At 46.1% G+C, this 25,952-nt stretch overlaps 1 protein-coding gene across 1 annotated transcript; it reads right to left on the bottom strand.

Annotated features, from left to right (window-relative positions):
- Positions 1-18,225: 18,225 nt before the first annotated feature.
- NDUFC2 (NADH:ubiquinone oxidoreductase subunit C2) lies at positions 18,226-25,659 on the bottom strand. Its single transcript, XM_060018212.1, has 3 exons — positions 25,322-25,659; positions 20,256-20,399; positions 18,226-18,414 (listed from the first exon to the last, which is right to left on the bottom strand). The coding sequence occupies exons 1-3, from the start codon at positions 25,488-25,490 to the stop codon at positions 18,365-18,367; spliced, it is 363 nt and encodes a 120-aa protein (XP_059874195.1). The 5' UTR covers positions 25,491-25,659; the 3' UTR covers positions 18,226-18,364.
- Between the last annotated feature and the right edge of the window lie 293 nt (positions 25,660-25,952).

Below are 25,952 nucleotides of genomic sequence, written 5' to 3'. Positions count from 1 at the left end.
GGCAGGCGGATTCTTAACCACTGCGCCACCAGGGAAGTCCCACCCAGAGACCCTTTTCATCTAAGGGTTTCTGACTGAATCCTGCCCAGCAAAGATAGTATAGGTCAACATAGCTGACGTGGGCAGTGCTCCAAGTCCTGGGACCTCCAGAATCCTTGGGTTCCCGCTCCTGGTGGGCAGCTCCTCCCTCTCTGAGCCATCACTTGGAGCCCCAAAGGCCTCTCTCTGGACTAGTCTGAGTGAGAGCTTGGTTGCCCTCCCAACTCCTCCCCAGACCCTCTTTTTCAGGTCATGCTGGCAGCTGTTGTCTTGCAGGGAAAGTTTTTAGGTGCCCAGGCACCATGTGGGGCTAGTTACTGTTTACCCATTGTCACTGAGAAGAGCATGTCCCATGGCCTGTACTCAGGACCTCTGCCAGCTCATCCTCCTTGGGTTCCTGGAGAGGAATTAACTGCATCCCATCCACCTCCTTGTTCACTGGCTGCCCAGCCCCAGTGTGCAGACCCCAGTTGATTACCCCAGATGGACACCTTCTCACACAGCCCCAAGACACCCTAACCCAAGGAAGGGAGGGGCCCTGCCCACCAAGTGGGTGGTGGTAGCAGAACTTCCTGCAGCTGAACACAGTGAAAGTGTCAGACCAGGCTTCCGGTGGCCAGTAGCAGAGGCCAAGGCCAGCTCTTTAAGCCAAAAGGAAATTTCCACAATTATCAGCGTTCCTAGGGGATGGGCACCAGGAGCTCAGGGGGCCCTGTGGCAGGAGCCTGACTAGGATTACACTGCAGAACTGAGTGGCTTCTGCTGCTGTGGTCACAGTTAGGCCCCTGGCTATACCAGGGGCAGGTAGAAGAAGAAGTCAATCATTCGGGCTTCTGCAGCGGGAGCAGGGACTAGCAGTTACCTACCCTGGCAAGACTTGAATGGGAATTTCCCCTAAAGGGAGAGCATGGGGCTAGTGGGGAAGGGGTAGAGTCTAGACATCACATTGCCAAAAACAAAAACAAAATGACTACCTCTTAGCACAGGGTTGAACTGAACTTGGAGAAGACTTTGAGCTGGGCAGAGGCAATGCCACCCCCATTACACACATATCCACTAACAACTTTTTTTTTTTTTTTTTGCGGTACGCGGGCCTCTCACTGTTGTGGCCTCTCCCGTTGTGGAGCACAGGCTCCAGACGTGCAGGCTCAGCGGCCACGGCTCATGGGTCCAGCCGCTCCGCGGCATGTGGGATCTTCCCGGGCCGGGGCACAAACCCATGTCCCCTGTATCGGCAAGCGGACTCTCAACCACTGCGCCACCAGGGGAGCCCCACTACCAACGTTTGAATCATACCTTTTCTTTCTTTTTGGCCGTACCCCACAGCCTGTGGAACTTCCCCGACCAGGGATCAAACCTGTGTCCCCTGCAGTGGAAGCGTGGAGTCTTAACCACTGGACCACCAGGGAAATCCAAATCGTACCATTTTAAAGATTAATTTGAACATGTTTTTTTTTTTTTCCATCTAGTATTGTGAGGATTTCTCCCATTTTATTAAGGGCTCTTCTATACACCATTTGTAACGGCTACATCACAGTGCGTTGTAAGAATGTATCATAAATCTATTAAGCCATCGGTCCCCAACCTTTTTGGCACCAGGGACCGGTTTCGTGGAAGACAATTTGGTTCAGGCAGTAATGCGAATGACGGGGAGCAATGGGGAGCGACAGATGAAGCTTCACCTGCTCACCCCGCCGCTCATCTGCTGTGCAGTCTGATTCCTAACAGGCCATGGCCTGGTATCAGTCCGCGGCCTGGGGGTTGGGGACCGCTGTATTAAGCTACACTTCATTTCTGCCTTCTTTCTTTCTTTTTTCTCCTTTACTGTAACTAGCCCTGCAAGGAGCATCCTTTCTAGCTAAGACACTGAGCAAGGAGTATGCACCTTTTTTGAGGATCTCTTCCTTGTTGCCAAATGACTAGGAAGGCTGTGCCCACCATCCAGGCACACAGGGTATGGCAGCTTCTTAGTGTATTTTTGCCCCTGTTCAGAGTCTGACCCCACCCACCAACCCCCAGGGGGCTGCGGGCGAGGCTGAAAACGTGAGCTGGCTTACAGGCAGGGCCTGAGAACCAAGCCAGGCCACCTCCACCATCAGAGTCTTCCTGAGATCTGATAAGCATCTTATTCTTGAGTGATCCAAAATACCAGCTAAGGAACTCACCCCACGTCCTGCTCCGTGCTGTCTTTTCTTTCTCCCGTCTTCTCTTCCTTCTTGCTCCCCCCTCCCTTTTCTCTCTCTCTTTCCTTTCTGGGTCTTCCCTCTAACTCTGGTCTTTTTGCTTTCCCTTCCTCTCTACTCTTTTTCCTTCACCTTTTAATTCCCCCCTGCCCCGGAATTCAGCCTTGTTTCTGTCTGTTTTCTCTTCTCTCCCCTCTGTCCTCCACCCACCACTCCTGTTGTGTGAGTCATAATTTCCCCAGGGAGATAAGGCAGCCTTTTCCTTCATGGGCCTTGATTTGAATGAGAGGTGAGTTTGACTCCCACAAAAGGCAAAGCTAACAGATCACAAAATTGGGAGCTGCACGGTACACCAGGGTGACTCAGGGCTTCCAGGTTGGGAGACACACGATGCATCAAGATTTCCTTAGAGGCTTTGTCCCCCCAAGGGCCAGCACACTGTGCCCGATGTCCTCAGGGCAGCCTTGGTGTATTGACAGCAGGTTGTGGGTAGGGACATCAGTTTATGATGTAGCGCCAGGGAAGAAACCCGCTCTCTGAGGGCAGATGCTGGGGACCCAGGAGCACAGCAGATCCAGGCCCCATGGCCATGTTTCTCATTGTGTGTTCTCCCATCACAATGATCAGGTAGGATTTTATAAAAATTCAGGTTGCTGGGCCCACGTGCATTCTTATTAAACCAGAATATCTGGGAATGGGGGTCAGAAACCTTCATGCAGAATGTGATGCCCAGGCTGATAAGTACCTGTTAGGTTTTTGAATGCACACACCCTATGTCTCAGCAACCCCACTCCTCAACTTTCTGCATGAGGATATTCGTTGTAGCATTGTTTGTTATCCAAACTTGGGAACACCCTAAATGTCTGTTAGTAGAGAATGGTTAAATAGATGATCATGTTTCCTACTGTAGAGTAATATTCAGTCATTTTTAAAAAGTGGGGCATTTGGGACTTCCCTGGTCCTCCAGTCGTTAAGACCCCACGCTCCCAATGCAGGGGGCCCAGGTTCAATCCCTCATCAGGGAACTAGATCCCGCATGCCACAACTAAAGATCCCACACACCTCAACTAAAGATCCTGTATGCTGCAACTAAGACCCATGCAGCCAAATAGATAAATAATATTTTTTTTAAATGGGGAATTCATAGAGACAGAAAGTACATTAGAGGTTACCAGGTGTTATGAGGGGAGGGGCAGGGGAGCATGGGGAGTTATTGCTTAATGGGTGCAGAGTTTCTGTTCGGGATGATGAAAAAATTTTGGAAATATAGTGGTGATGTTTGCTCAATATTGTGGATGTAATTAATGCCACTAAATTGTACACTTAAAAATAGTTAAAATGGCAAATGTTTTGTTTTATATATATAAATAAATAAATTAAATACACGCAAGTTAAAAAAAATGGATGAGGTAGAATCATATGCAGTAATATGGAAAGATACCCAAGATAGACTGTTAAGTGAAAATGGAAATTGTAGATGAAGATGATAGTAAGAATTATAAAATTGTGTGTGTGTGTGTGTGTGTGTGTGTGTGTGTGCACGCATTTGTGTGCCAGGAAAGGTCAGTAAAGAATCATATCACCCTCTTAAAAGTGTTTGTCACTAGAGGTGAGATTGATGGGACATACAGGAGAAGGAAGATTCTTTGTCCTTTCTGTGATATCCAAAATAAGTGCTGGGCACTGGTCAGAATGGCCATCACTAAAAACTCTACAAATAACAAATGCTGGAGAGGATGTGAATAAAAGGGAACCCTCCTGCACTGTTGGTGGGATTCTAAGTTGGTACAGCCACTATGGAAAACAGTTATGGAGGTTCCTCGGAAAATAAAAATAGAGCTACCATATGACCCAGCAATCCAACTCCTGGGCATATATCCAGACAAAACTCTAATCCAAAAAGACACATGCACCCCTATGTTCATAACAGCACTATTCACAATAGCGAAGACATGGAAACAACCTTAAAAGTCCATCAACAGAGGAATGGATAAAGAAGATGTGGTACATATATACAATGGAATATTACTCAGCCATAAAAAAGAATGAAATAATGCCATTTGCAACAACATGGATGCAACTGGAGATTATCATACTAAGTGAAGTAAGTCAGAAAGAGAAAGACAAATACCATATGGTATCACTTATATGTGGAATCTAAAATATGACACAGATGAACCTATCTATGAAACAGAAACAGATTCATGGACATGGAGAACAGACTTGTGGTTGCCAGGAGGGAGGGGGTCAGAGGAGGGATGGAGTGGGAGGTTGGGGGTAGCAGATGTAAGCTGTTATATGGAATGGATAAACAACAAGGTCCTACTGTATAGCACAGAGAACTATATTCAGTATCCTATGATAAACTATAATGGAAGAGTATTTAAAAAAAGAATGTGGGGCTCCCCTGGGGCGCAGTGGTTGAGCGTCCACCTGCCAATGCAGGGGACACGGGTTTGAGCCCTGGCCTGGGAAGATCCCACATGCCACGGAGCAGCTAAGTCCGTGTGCTACAACTACTGAGCCTGTGCTCTAGAGCCCGTGTGCCACAACTGCTGAGGCCCACGTGCCTGGAGCCTGTGCTCCACAAGAGAAGCCACCACAATGAGAAGCCTGTACACTGTAACGAAGAGTAGCCCCCGCTCGCCTCAAGTACAGAAAGCCTGCGCACAGCAACAAAGACCCAACGCAGCCAAAAATAAATTAATTAATTAAAAAAAAAGAATGTATATATATGTATAACTTAATCACTTTGCTGTACAGCAGAAATTAACACAACATTGTAAATCAAATCTAGTTCAATTTTAAAAAAGTGCTGGGATTATAGGTGATTTTTACTTTCTTTTTGGTGTTTTTCATATAAAAAATTTAAACACTCAGCAAAACAAATACCATCCTTGTTCTCAAAGAGCTCAGGATCGAGTGGGGAGACAGATACAGATCCAGGTAATCATAACAAAACACTATTTGTGGCAAGGGCTGTGGAAGCACAGTGGAGGTAGTGGAAGGCTTTCTGGAGGAGGTGACATTTTGACTCTGGTCTTCAGAGACCTCAAGGAATCAGCCAAGTGGAGAAGTGGAGCTAGAACTCCTCTGGTGGAAGGAAAGGCAAAGTTGCGAGAGAAAGCGTGAGGTTCTGGAAGCGTCTGTAAAGCTCAGGAGCTGAAATGCAGCTTGCCTGCTGGGAGTAGCTGGAGAGTGAAAAGTCTTACCAGGGGAGTGACAGATTTGTATTTTGGGTGGATCCTCTGGCGAGGTCTTTTCTGGGTTGAGGTTAGAGACATTGCTCTCAGGCAAAGGCTGGAAACTAATAAGATGTAAACAAAGACTTTCCCATTCACCTCGGAATTCCAGCTGAGGCCCCAAAGGCCAGACATGCTAAACTTAAAGTGAGAGGCTGAACCACCCATGCAGAACTCCGGAGGAGGAGAGAGGGCAGGACTAAAAGCCATTGCTCAGCTAACCTGACTGCCACGGAGAGAAAGTCAACATCCCCCAGGAACCGCCGGAGAGAAGACTCTTCCGAGAGAGTTGTCAGCGCATTCACTCTGCCTGTCCCCCAACCACACCTTACCAGGGAGGAGAAGGAGCTCTCCCCCGTCACCTCGAACCAGGGGAGAGAGGCTTTGGGAGAACTATTTGGGGAGCCTTGGAGGTGGGGCTGTGAGGTCTGGAATCTGGTGAGTGGGGAGGGGGAGCGCTTCTAGTCAGGGGGCTGTACTTCCAGCTGTGTGTTTCTCTTAGGGCACCTGTAGATCCCACAGTAAGGAGAAGGATGAGACCTTCTTGGAAAGCACCCCGTGGAAGAGAGCTTCCGCTCAGGGGAGAGGGGACTCCCGCAGAATAAGGCTGGAAGTGTGAGGAGGGATGCAGAAGCCAAGGGGCTGTAAACAGCCCCAAAGAGGAAGCACCCCCTTTTTTTAGGGGTACTGTAGCCGAATGGTGTGGTAGGTCTCCCAGGAGCCTATCAGAAGTGTTCCTGAGAGAAAATGTCAGTATCTGGAACCTGCCAAGACCAGAGGGCTCTATCGTAGGTAGACCTTCCTGGCTGAGACTACCCCACCCCCTCCCCCCAGCTCTGGAGTGCCAGAGGCAGCCGGGGCAGGGGCAGGAGGAGCAGAAAAGCGAGGCGAGAGAGGCTGCCCAGGCCCCTCCCCAGCCAGCAGGTGTCCCAGCCAGAGGTGGCCAGAACAGGGGCAGTTTTGCTTTAACACTGGCCTGCGCGTAGAGTGCCTGACAATAAACGGGAGGCTCTCGGAAAGCTAGGGGACCTGCCGAGATTTCATCCGGGAAAAGTAAAGCATGAGTCCGCAGAATCGGTTCGAAAGGGCAGTGGTAGGAAAGAAAGAAATCGGCTCCGTGCTTTCCAGCTGCTGAGTCAAACCTCTTTCTTTAATAAACAGCTATGAAACCTTAACGACGCCTATCTGGTGAATGCGGTCTTAAAAACGATGAGAGGATTTTCCTCCCACTGTCTCCCGCATCGGCCAACCCTTTTTATCAAAGCGAGACGGACAATTACCGCTTGGAAACTCGTGTGTTTCCGCTGGCGACGTGTCTCGTCGCGCTGGCTGGGGCTCAGGGACGCAATAGCTGGCTCGGGCGGCGGCGGCGGCGCGGGCGGAGCACCGGTCCTGGCCTGCCCTGGAGCGCACCCTGCTGACCGAAGCTGCAGCGGCCGGCCCCCCCCCCACCCCCCCCGCGCCCGCCTTGCGACCCAGCTTTGGGGCTGGAAGCCGCCCTGCCTTCCTGGAGTCTGCAGGCTTTGAGGCGAGACAGGCACTCGGGAATTGAACGGTCAAACGAGAGGTGTACACTTGCCTCTGGGATGAGAGCCTATCCGATAGGGGAGGGGGCTGATATGGTCAGAAAGGTCAGCCGCGGAGGGTGAGGCTGGGCAAAAGGGCTGAGGTGGGAAGTGGGGGTAGTGGCGTTTGGGAGAGTGCAGCATGCTGAGGAGTCACCGGTATTCCTGCTACTTAGTGTCTCTGGGCATTTGCTCAAGCTGGTACCTCTACCTGGAAAACATTTCCCACTTTCCTTTTCCGTTTTTTTTTTTTTTTTTGGTTCTAATTACTGAATGTATTCACAAATATGAGAGAATAAATATATAAATATCCATGCACCCATCACTCAGCTCGAGAAATAAGACCTAACAAATAGAAAGTACCCATGTACTCCTCCCTTTCACCCTCCTTCTTCCCAGAGCTGGCTCCTTAAGTTGATGTTTTCATTCCCATGTAAGTTTTTTTTTTTTTTTTTTTTAGGGAAGTCGTGTGACCCTATGCCCTCATACTTTGAATCATCAAGACTAAATTTCATCGTCTAGAATCTGCTTTAAAAATTCAGTGTGTCTGTGACCCTCTAGGACTGAATGATAGGAGTCGTTCTTACATTTGGGGTTGGCTGTGCAATTATTATTTTTTTTCATTTTAACATCTTTATTGGAGTATAATTGCTTTACAATGGTATGTTAGTTTCAGCTTCACAACAAAATGAATCAGTTATATATATACATATGTTCCCATATCTCTTCCCGCTTGCGTCTCCCTCCCTCCCACCCTCCCTATCCCACCCCTCCAGGCGGTCACAAAGCACCGAGCTGATCTCCCTGTGTTATGCGGCTGCTTCCCACTAGCTATCTACCTTACGTTTGGTAGTGTATATATGTCCATGCCTCTCTCTCGCTTTGTCACAGTTTACCCTTCCCCCTCCCCATATCCTCAAGTCCATTCTCTAGTAAGTCTGTGTCTTTATTCCTGTTTCACCCCTAGGTTCTTCATGACATTTTTTTTCTTAAATTCCATATATATGTGTTAGCATACGGTATTTGTCTCTCTCTTTCTGGCTTACTTCACTCTGTATGACAGACTCTATGTCTATCCCCCATGTAAGTTTTTATTTACTGTATATGTAACTATAAATAATATATAGATGCATGAAATCAGGAAAGTTGTAATTTATTATATTTAGAATATAGATATAGAATGTATGCTATATGTGTATACTTTAATATAGTATATGTATGGGGCTTCCCCGGTGGCCCAGAAGTTAAGAATCCACCTGCTAATGCAAGCGGACATGGGTTCAACCCCTGATCTGGGAAGATCCTACACACCGCAGAGAAACTAAGCCCGGGCACCAGAACTACTGAGCCTGCGCTCTAGAGCCAGTGAGCCACAACTACTGAGCCCGCCCGCCTAGAGCACATGCTCCACAACAAGAGAAGCCATCAGGCCCCACTTCTAATTCTAGTTCTCTTGCTGTTTCCACATCTGCAGTTTTTTCCTCCACTGAAGTCTTGAACCCCTCAAAGTCATCGATGAGAGCTGGAGTCAACTTCTTCAAAACCCCTGTTAATGTTGATATTTTGACGTCTTTCCATGAATCAAGAATGTTCGTTCTTTTTTTAAAATAAATTTATTTATCTATTTATTTATTTATGGCTGCATTGGGTCTTTGTTGCTGCGCGTGGGCTTTCTCTAGTTGCAGCAAGTGGGGGCTACTCTTTGTTGTGGTGCATGGGCTTCTCATTGCGGTGGCTTCTCTTTCTGCGGAGCACAGGCTCTAGGCACATGGGCTTCAGTAGTTGTGGCTCGCAGGCTCTAGAGCACAGGCTCAGTAGTTGTGGCGCACGGGCTTAGTTGCTTCGCGGCATGTGAGATATTCCTGGACCAGGGCTCAAACCCGTATCCCCTGCATTGACAGGCAGATTCTTAACCACTGCGCCACCAGGGAAGTCCAAGAATGTTCTTAATGGCATCTAGAATGGTGAATCCTTTTGAGAAGGTTTTCAATTGAATTGGCCCAGATCCATCAGAGGCATCACTACTTGTGGCAGCTATAACCTTAGGAACTGTGTTTCTTAAATAATAAGACTTTAAAGTCAAAATTATTCCCCGAATCATGGGCTACAGAATGAATGTCATGTTAGCAAGCATGAAAACAATCTTGTTGTAGATCTCCATCAGAGCTCACAGGTGACCAGGTGCGTTGTCAATGAGCAGTCATATTTTGAAAGGAAACTCTTTTTCTGAGCAGTAGGTCTCAACAGTGTGTTTAAATTAGTCAGTTAACCATGTTGTCAACAGATGTGCTGTCATCCACGTTAGAGCACAGGCAGAGTAGATTTAGCATACTTCTTAAGGACCCTAGGATTTTGGGAATGGTAAATGAGCATTGACTTCAACTTAAAGTAACCAGCTGCATTAGCCCCTAGCAAGAGAGTCAGCCTGTCCTTTAAAATTTTGAAGCCAGGCATTGACTTCTCTCTAACTATGAAAGTCCTAGATGGCATTTCTTTCCAATATTAGGCTGCTTCATCTATATTGAACATCTGTTGTTTAATGTAGCCATCTTCCTTAAATGTCTTAGCAAGATCTTCTGGATAACTTGCTGCAGCTTCTGTATCAGCCCTTGCTGTTTCACCTTCTATGTTATGGAGATGACTTCTTCCCTTAAACCTCATGAACCAACCTCTGCTAGCTTCAAACTATTCTTCTGCAGCTTCCTCACCTCTTTCAGTCTTCATAGAGTTGAAGAGAGTTAGGGCCTTTGACTTAAAGGAATGTTGTGGCTGGTTTAGTCTTCTATCTAGACCACTAAAACTTTCTCCATATCAGCAATAAGGCTGTTTTGCTTTCTTATCATTTGTGTGTTCACTGGAGTAGTACCTCTAATTTCTTTCAAGGACTTTTCCTTTGCAGTCACAACGTGGCTAACTGGTACAAGATGCTTAACTTTTGGCCTATCCCAGCTTTCGACATGCCTTCCTCAGTAAACTTAATCATTTCTAGCTTTTGACTTAAAGTGAGAAATGTGTAACTCCTCCTTTCACTTGAACACATAGAGGCCACTGTAGGGTTATTAATTGGCCTGATTTCGATATTGCTGCATGGCCTGAAGAAAGGGAGAGAGATGGGGCAATGGCTGCTTGGTAGAGCAGTCAGAACACATGCAACATTTATCTATTAAGTTTGCCATCCTATATGGGCACAGTTTGTCATACCCCAAACAAATTGCAATAGTAACATGAAAGATCACTGACCACAGATAACCACAACAAATATAGTAATAATGAGTGACTTCCTTGGTGGTCCAGTGGTTAAGACTCCACACTTCCACTGTTGGGGGCACAGGTTTGATCCCTCATCAGAGAACTAAGATCCCACATGCCACACTGTGCAGCCAAAAAAAAAAGAAAAGAAAAATTTGAAATACTGCAAGAATTACCAAAACTTGACACAAAGACATGAAGTGAGCAACTGATGTTGGAAAAACGATCCGATACAGATTCTGAATAGCCAAAGCAATATTGAGAAAGAAGAACAGTCCTGAAGTTATCATGTGCCCTGACTTGAGACTATACCCTAAAGCTACAATAATCAAAACAGTATGGTGCTGGCACAAAAACAGACGCATAGATCAATGGAACAAAATAGAGAGCCCAGAAATAAAACCACACAATATGGTCAATTAATCTATGACAAAGGAGGCAAGAATATGCAATGGAGAAAAGACAGTCTCTTCAATAAGTGGTGCTGGGGAAACTGGACAGCTACATGTAAAAGAATGAACTTAGAACATTCTATAACACCATATACAAAAATAAACTCAAAGTGGATTAAAGACCTAAATGTAAGACCTAAAACCATAAAACTCCCAGAAGAAAACATAGGCAAAACACTCTTTGCTATATATCATAGCAATATTGTTTTTGGATCTCTCTCCTAAGGCTCCCTAGGGGGAGCCCAGTAAAAGTGTACTGAATGAAAACAACAGAGGAAGGAGTGAAGAAATATCTGGGAAGCACACCAAGGATAGACAGGTCCCCACAATTTTCATTCATTCATCCTTTCAGTCAACAAACCGAGGAAAATTTCCTGAGCTCCTGGGGTCATAGGGAAGAGGTAGACCTGTCTCTTGCCCTCAAGGACCCCAGGTAGAGGAGAGACAGACATGTTTTCCATATGAGTGACTACTTTTGTCTGGTCACAGAATTTTAAAATATAATAGCTTTATAGTAAATGATATATATGGCAGGTGAAGTCCTTCCAGGGGAGTGAACAAAACATGGTTGAAAATATAATTTGGAGTCCCAGGCTCCTCATCAATAAGGTAGAGGTTGAGTTGCAGGAGTGCTAGAGTATATCCAGCTCTGATAATCCAGACCTTTGTGACTGAATGACTAGGGAGCACTTTGTTGTCCTATCAACCCCCTCTTTACTACTCAGCAAGCTCAGAAGCCTGTAGGCTGCCCCGGGGGCCAGTTGCATCAGCTGGAAGAGGGCTGGGTCTTCCCAGAATGGGGGGAGGGGTATGATAGGGAGGAAGACCAGAGTGGAGGCTGGTCAGGAAGACCTGCCAGCTTCCTGGGTTGACGCCAGTCAGCCACTCACAAGGAGCCTTTGTAACAGTGGAGTTTGCAGTGGATTCCCCAAGCAGAGATACTTCTATTCCCAAGGGACAGAAAAGGCCTGGGCCTCTTAGGGTAACCTGAGGACTCCAGGGCCCTGCTGCTCCCTCAAATAGCTCTTTCTTCGCTGGTCATTTGACTCTTTTAATTTTTTTTTTTATTTGTTTTTTTATTTTTGGCTGTATTGGGTCTTCGTGCTGCGCGCGGGCTTTCTCTAGTTGTGATGAGTGGGGGTTCCTCTTTGTTGCGGTGCGCGGGCTTCTCACTGTTGTGGCTTCTCTTCTTGCGGAACACGGGCTCTAGGCGTGAGGGCTTCAGTAGTTGTGGCTCGCGGGCTCTAGAGCTCAGGCTCAGTAGTTGTGGAGCACGGGCTTAGTTGCTCTGTAGCATGTGAGATCTTCCCAGACCAGGGCTCGAACCCTTGTTCCCTGAATCGGCAGACGGATTCTTTTTTTTGAGGTACGCGGGCCTCTCACCGTTGTGGCCCCTCCCGTTGCGGAGCCCAGGCTCCGGACGCGCAGGCTCAGCGGCCATGGCTCACGGGCCCAGCCGCTCCGCGGGACGTGGGATCCTCCCGGACCCGCAAGAACCTGCGTCCCCTGCATCGCAGGCGGACTCTCAACCACTGCGCCACTAGGGAAGCCCCGGATCATTTGACTCTTGATGCCTCCGAATCCTCCATTCAGACTATTGTAGTTTTTCAGTTTGAAAGAGCCTCTACTGAGTTCAACTCCTCGATTTACCCGGTTGGAAACTGAGGCCTAAAGAGGTAAGATGACTTGCTTAAGGTTCCCTAGAGAGTTAGTTGTGCCTTTAAGGAGAGTATTTTATGATTGGTAGCACTGGCTGTTCCCTCTGCCTGCAAGACAGAGCTTCCAGAAGCTGAGAACATTTACATCTCAAATGTTTCTTTTTTCCCTGGGGCAATTACCATGCTTGGAGTGAATTTCTGACCCGCTGGTCCCGCTGAAATAGAGATTCAGGAGGTCCTGGGCAGGGCCTGAGAATCTGCATTTCTGATGAGCTCTCTGGTTATTGGATGCTTCTGGTCTGTAGACGACACTTCTAGTAGCAAGGCTCTAGCTTATTAATTTACTTTATTTTCTTCCTAGTACATGTCATGATGTGATATTATCATATTTATCTGTGCATGTGTTCATCATAGCTTTCTTCTCGCTAGATATAAACTGTCTGAGTGGGGCACCTTGACCCCCTCGTGCCCTGTTACATCCCCAGGCCCAGCACAGCACAGACACACTGCAGGCTCTCAGTGCATGAAGTCCCCCCAGTGACAGAGGGAGTCTGGTTCTGGAGGGCAGGGACTTTGTCCGGTTTTCTCTTGACTCCTCATGGCACAGCAGGGGGTCAAAGTACACAGCAGGGGCTCAGTGACTCTTGACCCCCTATGTTCTCCAGTAGGTCAGAACTGGAGTGACAAACAGCCTGAGGTCCATGGGCATCAGGTGACATGAGTGTGTGTATATAAATCATTTTTAAAACTAGAAAACTTGTCACAGCCTAGGTCTGAGTCCATTCTGCAGCTGCCTGGGCTCAAGCTCAGCCAGGGTTACTTGGAGTCTGGCTTTCCCAGGGCACTTGATCAGCTTACTCCTGGCACCACGGTCACATGGTGTTCCTGGCCTGGCCCTTGGGGGCCTTGACCCCAGTCCATCTGGAACCAGTTCAGTTTTTCCAACTTGAGGCATTCAGATACCCTGAGGGTGAGGTCACAGGCAGCTCCGCAGAGGCCATTCCAGTAAAGTGCCTCACTCGGTGTCAGTTTCCCCACCTGAGGGTGGGAGGGAAGTCTGGGGAAACTGAATGATGCTTGAAGTCTAGCCCAGCTTGTGCTACTTCGCTCTTCTCCATTGCTACTTCCACCTGCAGTGGCCCAGCTGGACAAGATAACCTCCCAACCCTGAGACATGGCAACTTGAGAGCAGGACACCTGAGTTCAGTGGGCCCTTCTGAACCAAGGGCTACCTCTCCTGCCTCATCGCACCCCCTGAGAAGACCTCACGCCCTTGTCCTTTCTTTCCTGCCTGCCTCCTCTCCCCACTCCTAGAACTTGTCTGAGCGCAGCCTGTGCCCTTAGATCCCTGATAATTGGAGCCAGCTGGCAGCTGCTGAGTCAGCAACATTTTATCTTTCATCCACCAGGTGGGCATGGAGGCAGTCTCCGTCTGTAGCCTGCTGGCTGCATGACCCTGGCCACGCAGACCTTCCTGTCCCTCCTTCGCAGGGCTACTCCGTCTGTTCTGCACTTGTTTACTCACACTGCTCATTTATTCCCCCAATTACAAATTGGTGCGCTCACTCACTCACTCACTCACTCACACGTACAGCGCCCCCTCAATCCCTGGGGCCGGGGCCAGGGCCAGGAGCATTTCTGGGAAAGGACTGGCCTGAGATGGGATTACGATGCACACACAGAAGCAGACTGACACAGCAGGACACAGGGGCCCTGTGCTCAGCTGGAGTCCCCCAAAGTCTGAGCTGGGGAGGACTTAACAAAGGTCAGCCCCCTTGTTGAATAAATTCTATTTATTCAAAGGTAAAGGTAGGCCCAGGAGGCTGCTGATGGGGCTGATGGGGCACTCCTGACCTGCCCACCATGCCGGGTCAGCTCTCCGAGCCCTGTCTGCAAGCAGGACATCATGTTTTCCAGTTCTGAGTCAGTGACTCTGGAGCTGGGTTAAAAATGAGAGACGTAGAGCAGGATAATAATATCCTTAGTGACCCAAACATGGATTCAGAAGGAGTTATACAACTAGAGCTGGAAAGGCCTTCCCTCAGAGATCTCCAAACCCTTCACTTTATACTCGTGGATGCTGGAGCCCTGGAAGCCTGGTCACAGGTGGACCTGGAAGCAGCCCCAGAACCTAAACCACAATGTCCAGCCTACTGGTCTCTGGCTAAACACACTGCCCAGCCATCCTGGATGTTTAAATACACAGGAAGCTCCATTTTCCTGAGGAGAAAACATTTTAAGAACGTTTTCCCTTCCCTGGCAGTCCAGTGGTTGGGACTCCATGCCTTCACTGCCAAGGGCGCAGGTTCAGTCCCTGGGTGGGGAACTAAGATCCCACAAGGTGCACGGCGTGGTGTTTTCCCTAGTAAAAGTCAAAAACAAACAAACAAAAAATGTTTTAGGGCTGGAAATGAATTAATCAAATGTTTACTTAAGTAATCTATTAAAATTAAATGTTTTCACTTAATCTATTATTTTAGAAAACCTGCTCTTTTCCACTCATAGTTTAGGATACAATTTTATGAAAATTCTTCTCCCAGCTGACTGGTGGGGAGGTAATGTTGGGCTAATACACCTTGCTAACAGTTTGTCTGCAGTAACATATTGAGGAAAGCACCGTGCATGATGAAGACTGTCAGGACAGAGTACGGCACACCTCTCCTTCTGGAATTCTGGAAAAGAGCTTCACCTTAGAGTCAGGCCCATGAGCTGGCTTTGAGCACCTGCTGTGCCTTGGCCATGTGTGGCTGCAGCCACTTGGGGTCCCTTGCCAAAGTGTCAAAGTCCTTACTACTTCCTCCTGCCAAGTCAGGGACCCTATTTTTCAAGGTGCCTGGACGTTATAACCAAAGACTCTAGAGTGTATCAAAAAGTGAATCTAACGGTCATCATTCAGCCAGCATCTACTGAGCATTTGCAGTCCTGGGAGCCAGGACAGGTACAAAAGGAACTGAACTGTATGTAGCAAGTCCTAGAATGGAAGAATAAAGGAGGAATTGGGAGCATAGCATAGGAAAGGGGAGTGGCCAGGAGGCAGTGTGTGTTTATTGAGGTCTTGCAATATTCCAGATATTTCACAAACACCATCTCTAATCCTCATAACTACTGGTGGGTAGGATTTAGCACTTGTTCCAACTCCTCCTTGCCTAAGAACTAACAGTGTGTGTTTTAAGGTTAATTTCTTGACCTTCCTAGGCTTCAGTTTCCTCCTCTGTGAACAGACCCCATAGGATTATTGGAAGGATTGAGTTCTGCTCTAAGCACTTTGCATATATTAACTTAGTTTAGAATAGCAAGCCCTCCATGGATGTTTGCTCTTATCTTTATTACAACATAGGAGGAAGTTGAAGCTCAGAAAGGAGCAGTGACTAGCCCAGGGCCACACAGCCAGAGGGAAGAGCTGGCCATGTTCTCTGTTCTACTCTGCGACCTGCAATACAGAAAGGGTTAAAAGGGGAAGCTTTGCCCTCACAGCAGGTCCATGGCTGGACTCGGCTGCCCTCTGTACCTTGGAGAGGCAAGGCCAGCTGTCCAATGCAGGATGACCCCAGGTCACCTGCGGCTGTGTGCCTGGCCAGCCCATGAAGGGGACTTGGAGAGAGGGAAAACCGTCACTTTCTTCTGAGGTCTGGGGAGCTGGGCTGAGTCTCCTCCTGTCATGTGTGAGACCTTGGGCAAGTACCTCCCCTTGCCTGCGTCTCCGTGTCCTCATCTGAAAAGGGCGACACTAATGTTTTTCTGCCTCATATGGCTGTTGTGCGACTGAGCAAGTTAAAGCTGGGAGATGGGTTTTCACACTACCCTGTTGTGCTAATATAAGCAGAGTTAAGGCCCATGACTTTAGGGTGGGGTGAGTATTTTCATGTAATGGGGAGGGGCCATGAGGAGTTAGAATCCAGCTCAACATAAAGATGAACTTTCTCATAGCTCTGGCCACAGGAGAGGAAGGAAGTGGTCCAGCGGATGATTATCAGTCAGGAGGGTGCAGAAGGGGCTTCTGCTCTGGACTGGGAGTGAGGGTGGCCTAGGTGAGAGATCCCCTCTGATGCTCTCCTCCTCTCTCCGTCAGGTACCTAGTAAATCTTTTCCCTCAAGGTGGTGTTACAAGCAGGTAACTGAACTAGAACTTGGAAGGTCTTGTTCACTTGACTCTGCTACTAACTTGTGCAACTATGAGCCTCTCATTGGGCCTCGTTTTCCTAGTTATTAATAAATATAGCAAATGCAGTTTGTCAACTGTGATAATGTGGCAATGCAAGGGATTATTATCTTCCAAGACGGTTGGTCAGAAGACTAGGTCAATGGTAAAGAGGAAGCATTGTAACTCATGGAATTACTGACTAGAGTTGAGAGGGACCTCAGCATTCATCTAGCATCTGCACAGATAATATATCTGGGGACTGTGCTTTGTCTCCTAACACCTCAAATTTACAGATAAGGATATGGATCCTGTTACCTTATATAACTTCTCTTTTTTAAAAAAAAATTAAATTTACTTTTTTATACAGGTTCTTATTAGTTATCTACTTTATACATATTAGTGTATATATGTCAGTCCCAATCTCCCAATTCATCCCACCCCCACCCCCACCCCCCTGCCACTTTCCCCCCTTGGTGTCCATATGTTTGTTCTCTACATCTGTGTCTCTATTTCTGCCCTGCAAACCGGTTCATCTGTACCATTTTTCTAGGTTCCAAATAGATACGTTTGTGCCCTGGTCCGGGAAGATCCCACATGCCACGGAGCGGCTGGGCCTGTGAGCCATGGCCGCTGAGCCTGCGCGTCCAGATCCTGTGCTCCGCAACGGGAGCGGTCACAACAGTGAGAGGCCCGCGTACCGCAAAAAAAAAAAAAACAAACCCAACTCTGAGTGAGTGGTTCACACTCTTACACCTGCTGAGCACAGGTGAACTATATTTATTGCAGTAGCAATAAAAAATAAGACCTTGTATTTGTACATATCTTTATTAACCTCTAAAGTACTTTCTCAGACACAATTTCATTTTTAAGTAGGACTCAAGAGAAGAGAGATGGAACCATCTGATTTGCCCATCTGCCTATATTCAGACTGCCACCTAATTTGAAATCACATATAAACAAACACTTTTATTAATCTCCAAAACCTAATCTGATTATAAAATCTGACCCTGGAAACAAAAACTTTTTGGACAAGCATTTGGACTTGATAAGCCATAAAGAGTAACCTCATTCTAGTTAGGTGGGATCTCTTACTTCTAATTGCACCAAGCTCCACTGTGGACAGAATTAGCTACTGAGCCCACTTTCTCCAGGATGATCCATCTAAGAGCTGAGACCCCGTTGCCGTGTCAGCTGTTCTCCTGGTCTTGAGTTTCCTCCTTCTCAACCACCCTCTATGTTGTTGCAGAGAGCTCAGTAATACAAACATGACCATGTTATTCCTATTTAAAATCATTTAGTGACTTTCCACTACCTACAGAATCAAGTCAAAATTATTCTGCACGACTCACAAAACCTTCCATAATCTGGCTTGCTTGGCATTAGAACTGGAGCAGGCAAAACTCTTTTGTAAAGGACCATATATTAAATATTTTAGGCTTTGCAGACCATTAGGTCTCTGTCACAACCACTCAACTCTGCTGCAGTAGCATGGAAGCAGCCATAAACAGATAAACAAATGAGCTCGGCTGTGTCCAGTAAAATTGTATTGGCAGTGAGCCAGATTTGGCCCACAGGCTATAGTTTGCCAACTCTGAACTAGAACCCCATTTTTAAATCTCCCAGATGGCTTCTTAAAACTAGGTAAATGGAGACTGACCATTCTCTGATGAACTATTTTTCTTATGACAAAAAGGAGTCAGAGTGCTTATGATGACCATTTTAATCACAAGGTGTTAATGTATAGATTAACATAAACTTCAGATGTCACAGAAACAGTTCCACAAAATTCAGAAAAAACCAGTATCAGTGAAACCGGAGCAAGCATTTTGGAGACTTCAACGCACTGGATAGAATTCTTCAAGAATTTTACTGTAAGTTTTCTTATCTATAAAAAGAAAGATCACAGAAGATTTTTAAATTGTGTTTAAAAAATCATATTTCCTAAAGAAAAATTAACACTTAATATTCTTTTAAGAACTGCCTTATTTTCTAGTCCTCAACCATGGCTTGGCAATCACTGAGGCATTTTGTTCCACTGAATGAAGAATAACTTTGGAAGAATCTGTGGTGACATCAGATGGTTATCTGGAGGGGCAAAGGGCTGCCAGGGGGATCCTAGCTGAAGGGGTAAAAGAAGGAATGAATAGGGAGGGGCCAGGAGCTGGGGCCTTCAAGCTCTCCATGACTGCACTGTCCGTGCAGAAGGCTCTTGGCACACCTGCCAGTAATCTGCTGCTCAGAGAGAATGAGCCCGTGAGGCTACACTCACTGCCAGAGGGAGCTAGTGGAAATGTGGAGGCAAAGAGCCAGAGGTCTGGGACTGAGGACTAACTAATACTGGGTCTCCCTCTTAGAAATCAATATTCCCAAGATTCCTTTTTCAGATCTAACATCCAGCAGTTCTGAGTATTTCCCATCCCTGATACACCTACTATTCATGGCTTTGTATTAGTCTTTGAGCTCTTCATTGGCAAAAAAAAGTTGCCTTTCTGATCCACCATAAACATCACATATGTGACTGAAGGCTAGGGAAATGTTAGAGTAATACAATTTCAGAGCTAAATAGGACCCTACACATCATCATTCAGTCTGATGAAATTTAAATGCTTAATATTATACTTTTACATAAATAGGAAAATCTAAAAATCTATATATTTACAAAATTTCAAAAATTTCCTACACTCATTCACGTATGTACACATCTATATTGTGTATCTGTATAAAATATGAACAAGAAAACAGCTGTATTACAGTTATATTCACAGCTGCACAAAGATAAGTAGAGTATGCTAAGGAAATTCCTGTCTATAGCTGGATGAAGGCTTCATTGAGATGATGAATCTTGAGCAGGAATTTGTTGGGTGCGCAGAGTGGAAATGGGGCAAGAGGAGGACTAAAGAGGTATAGCATGTACAAAGCGATATAGGGCAGGTTCAGGACAGCATTTCATGAGGCAGGAGATGAGGCAGGGCTCTATGTAGTTCAGGCCAGCCATTATTTATTAAGTGCCTACTATGTGTAGGCTCTGTGCTGGAGGCTGGAGAAACAAAGATGAAGCTACAGTCCAGTGAGGGACACAACACAGCCTGTGTGTGATAAGGGGTGGATAAGAGGTATGAGTTAAGTGTTTCTACCAGGTAATTAGCTCAGCCTGGGAAAACAAGCCATCCTAGGGAGTCTTGATTTTATCCAAAAGGCAATGGATAGCTGTTTTAAGCACATCCATATTTACCCACACAGATGTGATTTCTGGTAAGACTAAAGGCAGAGGCAAGCTGGAGGCAAGTGCAAGAGCCCACACAAGAGATTACCAGGGCCTGAACCAGGGTAGTGGCAAGGGTAGAGAGGAGAGTTCAGAGCTGAGAATTATTTAGGGATTAGAATGGTTAGACTTGATGACTAATGGGAAGTCAAAGACACAGACTTGAAGGTGATTCCCAGGCTTCTGGCTGGAGAGCCTAGGTGGACAGTGTGCCATTCACTGAAGCAGGACACAGAACAGAAGGTCTGGGCAAGCAGAGGGGACATGAGTTGTCTGCTGTCTGACGGACACAGAGGTACTCAGCCAGAAACTGGATATATGAATTCAAGAGAATGCTGGTCTATAGACAAAGATGTGGAAGTCAACAGAATACAGAAGGCACTGAAGCCACAGGCATAAATAAGATTAACCAGGGAAAATGATACAGAATAAGAAAGAAGTTTTCTGCAATTAACTTGAAATACCTTTTTCAGGAAAATCCTCTGGATGTGACTTTTCATATGCAAACATATCATGGTCCCTCAGAGCACACATACAGTCTTGACGTTTTAAAAGATAATATCCAACAAAAATAAAGGAAGTAACATATAGAAGCTGGCGATGCAAACCTGAAATTGAAACAAATCCCAAAGAAAGCGAAAATCAGTCACGTGTATTAAAAATCACATTTTTCATGTTTCAGATATATAATTTATTTCTTTTGACATTCTTTTAAGAAAAAAGGCTTTTGTACATGGGTATTCTTTGGGACATCTTCCTCAGGATATCTGGCAACTATGAAAAGCAACATTAAGTCTACAAATATAACTATCAACAGAACCCAAGATTTTTAAAATTCAGGTTTTATAAGTTTCTTCAAGGAAAAAGGTGGATAAGTACAAAAACTTGAATGGCAGACTGAAACAGAAAAAAAAGTTTTTCTTTTTCAATAAGTTAACTTTAGACCTACACTAGCTTGTATTCCAGGACATGTTCAGAAGATGATGAGGAGAGGTAAAGTCCTCTACAGATGGTCTAAAAGCAATCTGGTTTGTCTCCATATACCAATTTATTTTTGCATATCTAGTGGTTACTAAAACAGTACACTGTACGACAAATATATCTCAATTCTCTTTTGTACCTGCTAAATTTTGTAATTTTGCATATATTACTTATTCAAAAACTATCTTTAAAAAATCATCCTACTGGGACTTCCCTGGCGGTCCAGTGGTTAAGACTCTACGCTTCCACTGCAGGGGGTATGGGTTCGATCCCTGGTTGGGGAACTAAGATCCCGCATGCCACGCGGAGCAGCAAATAAATAAATAATAAATAAATAAAATCATCCTACTAAAAAAATCATCCTATTATAAGACTGGAGAGGATCACATGATCTAGGAAAGCCAAAATTTAAAATGTGAAGGGGAGATGCAAAGGTATAAACTTTATATACAAAAATTTTTTTTTGCAAAAGGCTAAGGGCAGGTTTTCTAGCTATGCCTCAGAATTCTATTCCCAGCCCTCTTCTTATCCCATAGATGTTCCTTTGGAGAACTTTTTATTCCTATAGTTTTATCTATTATAATCTATAAGTAATGTCCAACTCAGGCACCCATGCTGAACAACAAATATAGCCAAATATTTGACAGATACGTTTACCTGAATACCCCCAAACAAACTCAGTTCCTTCCTATTCATACCTCCTTTTCTTAATTCAGAGAATAAGACCATTTACCCAGGAATCCATGTCCTGGGTAATAAACATAGTAATTATCTTTTTTCCTACCCTCTTCTCCTACATCCCGTCACTGTCAATCCTACCTTATAAATATTTCCTTTCCTCACTTCAGGGAACCTGTGCGCATTTACACTAACTGGTCTCCCTTTCACCTCATTTTCTACTCCACACTGATCCCAGCTTTTACCCTGTCATTAGAGGAATTTCTACTAAAACACAAACTAGTCTGTCAGTCCCTTCTTCAATTATGGTCAACAGGACCCTAAACTCGTGCATATGATCTCCCAGGCCTTTCATGAGCTGCCTCTTCCACCTTCATCTTCTGACACTCCCTGATATGCACATTGTGCCCAACAATACTGAACTACTTTTAATTCCTCACATAAACTAGGCTCCTTCATGCTTCTATATACCACGCACTGATTACTTCTCTGTCCAGCAACTTCCTGATCCTTCAAGATTCAACTCAGACATCACTTCTTTTTTTTCTTTAATATTTATTGATTGATTGATTGATTGCTGTGTTGGGTTTTCGTTTCTGTGCGAGGGCTTTCTCTAGCTGTGGCAAGTGGGGGCCACTCTTCATCGCGGTGCACGGGCCTCTCACTATCGCGGCCTCTCTTGTTGCAGAGCACAGGCTCCAGACGCACAGGCTCAGTGAATGTGGCTCACGGGCCCAGTTGCTCCGCGGCATGTGGGATCTTCCCAGACCAGGGCTTGAACCCGTGTCTCCTGCACTGGCAGGCAGGCTCTCAACCACTGCGCCACCAGGGAAGCCCCAGACATCACTTCTGCTAAGAAACCTTCCTATAACTTTCCTAGAGTTAAAAGGATGAACTCATCTCTATTAATATGTAAATTGCTATAGTAATTATTTCTCTCTCTACTATCAGGCAAAGTCAATGTTTGATTCATCTCTGTATACCAGCACACAGACAGCACTTAATAAATATATAATGAATGGCCTTGGGCAAATCAATTTACTACCTCTAAAACAAAGATAATACCTAACCTATCTTTTTCACAGTAGTTATTATAGTGTTTTGGAAAAATTGTAAAACAATAAAAATACAAAGTATCACTATGACCTGGGACTGGACAGGGCCCAGACTCTTCTGCATTCTCCCTTAGCCCAAAGAGCCACTGCTTCCCCTAATGGGCCACCTGTAATACAGCAAACCAAAATGTGCTGGGTTCTCCCATGTGCCACTGGACTACACAGATAAAGACTCAGACTCTCTGTGCTTACTCAAATCCCTCACAGAAGATTTAGATGATATCAGTGTCCTAGCCCTAAAGGCATGGCTTGGCCTCTTCTCAAATCCTCATTTCCCTAGCCTCTTCTCTTTCAGCAGTGGTCTCCCTTTCACCACATACACAACCCTCCCACAATTATTTTCCCCTTCTTTCCTTTACTCAGTGAACCTAAACTTGAGAGCCATGATGCTCTTCGCAGAATGCCATAAACTACTGATATATTAAACTAGAAATCAATAAACATTTAATTTTGTGGATTACACTTAGATACCAACTAACTCTAAATTTAGGGCAGGTAAGGGGTAACCAGAAACAAGGGTTTAAAAACAGGTGATGGGAGAAAAGCTTAAGAAAAAATTGTATTTAATATTTTCTGCTAACTTGAAAAAGATCTGCACAACTTGATTTCATTGACAGAATATTCCAACTACCTACAGAATGTCAGGTACTCTCCATGGCCATAGTTGGAAAATCCACTGTGTATTTCTCTTCCCCACTCCTCCTATGTGCATGAAGTTGTACCACAATTCACCTTTTTAATAGATATGCCCATCTGGTTTGTAAATCTTTGGATGGTTGGGACAATGTTTTATATTTCCTTGTAATCTACACATTCATTCAATAAATACTCATTGAACATTACTATATGCGAGACATTGAACTAGATAAACACAGTATGCATTCAATAAATGCTACTGAGGAAAACTATTTCAATAAAGTCCTCAAGACCTGAATTTTCCAAAGCAACTAAGGGGAAACCCAGGGAACTCAGGAACTCTGACCCCTAGGCCTGGGCTAAGTGCTTTACATCCATTATCTCACCTAGTTCTCACAGCCACACAAAGAGGTAGACACCATCCCTATTTCATAGATGAGGAAACTAAAGCTCACAGAGATAAGTAACTTCTCCAGAATCAAATGGCTAGTAGGGAGGAGGTGGTGTCAAATCCAAAAGCTTGTGCTCTTAACTACTATGCTCTTCTGTCTCCCAGAAAAGGCACAAAACATTCTTTGACAACAATGAGGTGAGATTAAGTGATACATACTTCAAATCTCAGCCAACCGTTTCTTCCTCTGGAACAGGATCCCTCTGATCTGAACCTCCTTTATGCTCCCAAAGCACTCTCTGCTCACCCACCTCTATCAAAATACCTGTCTGTCACACCTAGACCCAGATCTGTTTGTCTCCCTGACACAATTAGGAGTTCCTCAAGGGCAGGACAGTATTCCTCCCCCCATACACCCAATGTGTAACACTGCCTGGCACAGAGAAAGAGCTCAGTTAAGGTTGAACAAATATATGGTAAACTGTTTGCAGAACAAGAGCTAAGGAAAGGGAAACCTGTTAGGCACCTTCCCTGTGTCAGGCATCTGCCTACAGAATCTCACTTAATTCTCAAAAAAAAAAAATATGCAAAGATGAATTATTCTCACTTTATAGATGAGGAAACTTGAGCTCTGACCAAGTAACTTGCCCAAGGTGACATGGCTGGGAAGCAGCGGAGCAAGGCCATTTAATTCCAAAATGGAGCTCCTTCCATTACACCAAGTGACAGGCGTGGGCAAGTGTGGAGTGGTGATAAGGGAGAACACCCCATAGTTCCTAGTGGCAGAAATGGACAAAGATCACTCCTTTCTGTGGAGTGGGGGCATGTCCAAAGCACACAGGATCTCAACTCTATTTGAGCACTAGAAATGCCAAAATTTGGTGGGTTGGGAGTCGACCTCCAGGCACACATACAGCTGGAAGAAGGCAAAAGAGGCACAAGTGAGGTGATTCCTGCTTGCCTGGACCATTGTATTAGCCTTCTTCCTAGCTGGGCTCCCTGGCTCCAATCAGTTCCTAACAAAGTTGACCTTTTAACACAGGTCCAATCACTGAACTTCCTCTGATAGCTTTCAAAAGCATGTAAGGTTCCCGTCTGCCTAGAGAATAAATTGCCACCATCCACCTAGATTGGGACCATCAGGCCTCTCTCCAGATCTAATGAACCAGCATCTGCATTTTAACAAGATCCCCAAGTTATTAGTATGCACATTCAATCTGAGAAGTGCTGGTTCTGAACAGCACTCTCTTTAAACTCTGAAGTTTAAAAACAGACTGTGCTACTTAGGACCTTGGGCAAGCTGCTTTAATCTAAGGCTCTGTTTCCCCATTATGGATAATACCTCTCCCCCACCTCACCACCCAAGGTGTCTGAAGACTAAATGCTATAATGCACGCAGTGTCAGTAGTGCATTGCACAGATTGATCGCTCATTTTTGCACACCCCACAGCGCGAACTGAGAGGGGAGCAGGCAGTTCAGTCCGGGGTCCTTCACAGACTCACTGCGAGGTCGTGGATTGCACTGCATCTCAGTTTCCTGAAATGACACTCTGGCCGGCCCGATTCTGAGAAGCTCACGGGGCGCGGATACCTGAGGGAGGCGAGGCGGGGCCTGTTAACGCGAAAAGGCCCGGAAAAGCGGAGGCACCTCAGGCAGCCTAAGGCAGAGCCGGCCCTCAGCCCTACGGCCCCCTCTCCTCCCAGACCATCCCGCCCGCGCAGCCCTCACCGGCCGACGCCACCGGCCGACGCCGGATCGCGTTATCAATCAGGCCGGAGCAGTAACCCAAGAAGCCGACGTAGAAGAGCCGCGGGTCGGTTAGCTTGGGCGGCGGCAGGCTCCGGGCCTCATTCGGCAGGAACTGTAAGGGCACTCGGCCCGGCCGGCCGTTCATCATGGTGAAGCCGTTTCCACTTGAGGCCTGGCCTCTGACCTCCAACTACAAAGAAAATCACCAAGACCACGGCCGGGACCCAAGCCACGAGCTTTCACCTCCGAGCGCGGTGCTGAAGGGCATGGCGCGAGGCGGTGCGGCGCCCAAACACTTCCCCTTGCACGCTGCTGCCGGAAACGCGCACGCGAGGTTCCGGGCTACTAAGTGTCCGGCGTTTCTCGCTTGCCGGCCGGCGCTAACTCCACGGAAGGGATGTCAGGGCTTGGTAGCGGGGGTCGAGGAGTACGGGAAACGAGCCATACTGCGAGAAGACTAGGAGATATTGATTTTTTTCGCCCAACCTCCCCCACCCACAATTGCCTCTCCTTTTCCCGCCCCAGAATGTTCTTTCAGCAAGAATTTATCTTTGTATCCAAAACCCACAAGTGGGCTTGATGGATAGTTTTAAGAAACGTAATTAATTGA

Source organism: Delphinus delphis, chromosome 8, assembly GCF_949987515.2.
Source record: "Delphinus delphis chromosome 8, mDelDel1.2, whole genome shotgun sequence".
NCBI lineage: Eukaryota > Metazoa > Chordata > Mammalia > Artiodactyla > Delphinidae > Delphinus > Delphinus delphis.
Note: the sequence above shows the minus strand (reverse complement) of the source record. Positions and strands in the feature narration are given on the sequence as shown.